Raw genomic sequence first — 3543 nt, 5'->3', positions numbered from 1 at the left:
ATAGACCCAAGATACTTGAAAATATCTCTTGTGTGAATGACTTGAGTATCAATCTTAACTTCTACTTCTTCTGCATGCCTCTCCTCACTAAACTTGCACTCCAAGTATTCAGTTTTCGACCTATTCAACTTGAAACCTTTGGATTCTAACGTCTGTCTCCAAACTTCCAACAGAGCATTAACACCCCCTAGCGTCCCGTCAATTAGTAATATATCATCAGCAAATAACATGCATCATGGCACCCTCCCTTGTATGTGATGTGTCAAGACATCTAATGCTAGTGCAAGCAAAAACGAGCTAAGGGCTGATCCCTGATGTAGCCCCATCTCCACTGGGAAATGTTTCGAGTCTCCTCCCGCAGTCCTCGCCCGAGTCTTAGCGCCATCGTACATGTCCTTAATCACCCTAATGTATGCTACCAGGACTCCGCTAACCTCCAAACACCTCCATAGCACCTCCCTCAGGACTCTGTCATAAGCCTTCTCAAGGTCAATGAACACCATGTGCAAGTCCTTTTTCCTCTCCCTATACTGCTCCACCAATCATCTCACAAGGTGAATGGCTTCTGTGGTTGACCGTCCCAGCATAAATCCGAACTGGTTCTCCAATATAGATACACCTGTCCTCACTCTCTTCTCCACCACCCTCTTCCAAACGTTCATAGTGTGACTCAGCAGCTTGATACCCCTATAATTGTTGCAGTTCTGGATATTACCTTTGTTTTGTACAACGGAATCATCAAACTCCACCTCCAATCTTCGGGCATCTTCTTCGTCTTGAAAATGACGTTAAACGAGCTAGTAAGCCAATCCATGCCTACCCTACCCGCTTCTTTCCAAAATTTCACTGGGATCTCGTCAGGCCCAGTCGCCTTACCCCTGCTCATCTTCCGTATAGCCACATCAACCTCCTCACAACTAATACGCCTACAAAACCCAAAATCTCTCCGACTCTCTGAGTTTTCCAACTCACCCAGCACTATGTTCCTATCCCCCTCCTCGTTCAAGAGTCTATGGAAGTACTCCTGCCATCTACGTCTGATACATGCCTCTTCCACCAATACCTTATCGTCTTCGTCTTTGATGCACCTCACTCGATTCAGGTCCCGAGCCTTCCTCTCCCTAATTTTGGCTAACTTGTACAGCTTCCTATCCCCTCCTTTGCCCTCAAGATCCTCATACAATCTTTCAAAAGCTGCAGTCTTGGCCGTCGTAACTGCGAGCTTCATCTCTCTCCTTGCCTTCTTATAGCACTCCCTACATGACCTTCGATCTTCCTCGTCCGTGCTCCCCACTAGCTTCAGATACGCCGCTTTCTTAGCTTCCACTTTTCCTTAGACCTCCTCATTCTACCACCAGTCCCCTTTGTGGCCACCCAAGTAACACTTCAAGACCCCTAGCACCTCCCTAGTAGCTTACCTAATGCAGTTTGTTTTCATGGTCCACATATTACTCGCGTTTCCACTGCTCCTCCAGGCCCTCATAGCCAACTGTTTCTCCCCCAACTCTTGAGCCTTTCCCTTAGTCAAAGCTCCCCACTTGATCTTAGGTTGTCCGTACACCGCTCTCTTCTTCTGTACTCCCTTAACCTCCAAATCCATTATAGAAGCCTATGTTGCGTCGACAGACACTCCCTCGGGATAACCTTGCAATCCTTACACATACCTTTATCACCTCTCCTGAGGAGAAGATAATCAATCTGAGTCTTGGCAACCCTACTCCGGAAAGTGACCAGGTGATCCTCCCTCTTCTGAAAACCCGTGTTAGCTAGCACCAAATCAAAAGCTTTAGCAAACTCCAACAATGAAGTACCGCCCTCGTTCCTAGCCCTAAAATAGAACCCGCCATGCACCTCATCATAACCCCTAGCCGTCTCCCCAACATGACTACTAAAGTCACCCCCTATGAAAATCTTCTCAGACTGCGGGATACCACGCACAACTACGTCTAAATCCTAACAAAAGCACCTTTTGACCTCCTCGCTCAGTTTCGATTGACGCGCGTAAGCACTAATCACGTTAAAAGTGAACCCATTAACCACTAGCTTAATAATCAACAGCCTATCATTCACCCTTCTAACATCCACCACTAACTCCCTAAGGTCCCTATCAACTAAAATGCCTACCTTGTTCTTACCTCCAACAACCCTCGAATACCATAGCTTATACCCATTAACATCCCGAGCCTTCGTACCCCCCATCTAGTCTCCTGGACACATGCTATATTAATCTTCCTCTTCTAGAGAATCTTCCCCAACTCTATCGACTTACCCGTCAGTGTCCCTATGTTCCAGGATCCAATTCTCAACCTTATGTAATCCTTACTCCCCTTGACACCCTTGCCCCTCGCCCCCCTGATCCACCCGAGGACATGACCTTACACTGCCATCGCTCAGAATAGCCACTACACCAGCAAAAATATAGGGATATAGACTAAGCCTAGACTACTACAAATGCAGATGAGCAGGCGAAGCGTAAAACAAGCAAAGCCTAAATATAAGCTGAAATGTAATGTAACTAGGGCATGCAAAAAATAGGAATGAAATAGGAATGATACAACTAATGGCAGATAAATGTAGGCAAGCCGAAGGAAATACAATACTCAAGGATAAAAGGCAATCGACAAAATAATAACAAATAGCAAATTCTAAGCAAGAACGATAGAACCTGGAGTCCCAACGGGTGCCGAGAGAGGTGTTGTCCACAGTAGCTATGTTCTGGAAGCTCCCGGGCGCGTTGCCCGAGGGCTGGCAGAAAATTCTCACCTTGCAAAATCCATGTTGCCGCTGCTAGGTCTAGGAATCCGACCAACAGCACTAAAGAGGAGGTGCAGACAGTAATGGGGGTGTCGCCAAAGCTGCCTACGCCGCTAGGCTAGGGCAATGACGGGAAGAAAGAAAGAAAGAATAAGAGGAAAAGTGCAAGATAAAGAGAACGGGTGAAGAAAGAAGTAGAAGAAACGGGAAAGATACAGAGAACAGGGAGAAGGAAGAAAAAGCAGAAACGGGAAAGCTAGAGAGGCAGAGATAGAGCCAGATCGGGAAAATCAGAGGAGAGAGGAGGGGGAAAAGAAGCAGAAGATTAAAGCAGAGGAAGAAAGAGGCGAAGAGAGAGGAAAAGGAGATAGGGGTGGGGGGCTTACCTGGGTCCGGTGGTGTCAGGTTGTACGCCGGCGACTGGCTGTGTTGGGCGGTGGTGGGGAGTTGGGTCAAAGAGACGTTAGAATTGTCTTGCTAATTATCCATTTTTAGATAAATTTTGAAATTTTGGGCTAGGGTGTAGAATCTTACCTCTAGGATGAAGACCTAGTGAGTTTTCCTTGTTAATCTTCAAAGATTTGAGCAAGAATCGAAAGACAATTTGTTGAAGATCACTTTCCCACTCTATGGCACTCTCTCACTCTCAAAATATCATGTTTTAGCTCAAAACTTACTTAACCCCTCTCTCTACCCGGCCTTGGGATTATTTAATGGGCTTCTATGTGCACGGCCTTACACCTGGGCAAGTGGCCGTGCATCTGGCCGCGCACACAAGGCAGAAACTAC

At 46.7% G+C, this 3543-nt stretch overlaps 1 protein-coding gene across 1 annotated transcript; it reads right to left on the bottom strand.

The window, feature by feature from the left end:
• Nucleotides 1-233: 233 nt before the first annotated feature.
• Nucleotides 234-1228, bottom strand: LOC142173398 (uncharacterized). The gene is made up of 2 exons (XM_075238979.1): nt 716-1228; nt 234-530 (listed from the first exon to the last, which is right to left on the bottom strand). Exons 1-2 carry the CDS (start codon nt 1226-1228, stop codon nt 234-236), a joined length of 810 nt encoding a protein of 269 aa, XP_075095080.1.
• Between the last annotated feature and the right edge of the window lie 2315 nt (nt 1229-3543).

This window comes from Nicotiana tabacum, chromosome 19 (assembly GCF_000715075.1).
Source record: "Nicotiana tabacum cultivar K326 chromosome 19, ASM71507v2, whole genome shotgun sequence".
NCBI classification, from domain to species: Eukaryota; Viridiplantae; Streptophyta; class Magnoliopsida; order Solanales; family Solanaceae; genus Nicotiana; species Nicotiana tabacum.
This window is presented reverse-complemented; position numbering and strand designations above follow the sequence as displayed.

Coding starts and splice junctions, on each gene's coding strand:
- LOC142173398 (XM_075238979.1), bottom strand. CDS start 1,228: ATGAAGCTCGCAGTTACGACGGCCAAGACTGCAGCTTTTGAAAGATTG. Junction 531..715: donor TTCCGTTGTACAAAACAAAG/GTAATATCCAGA, acceptor TTGGTGGAGCAG/TATAGGGAGAGGAAAAAGGA.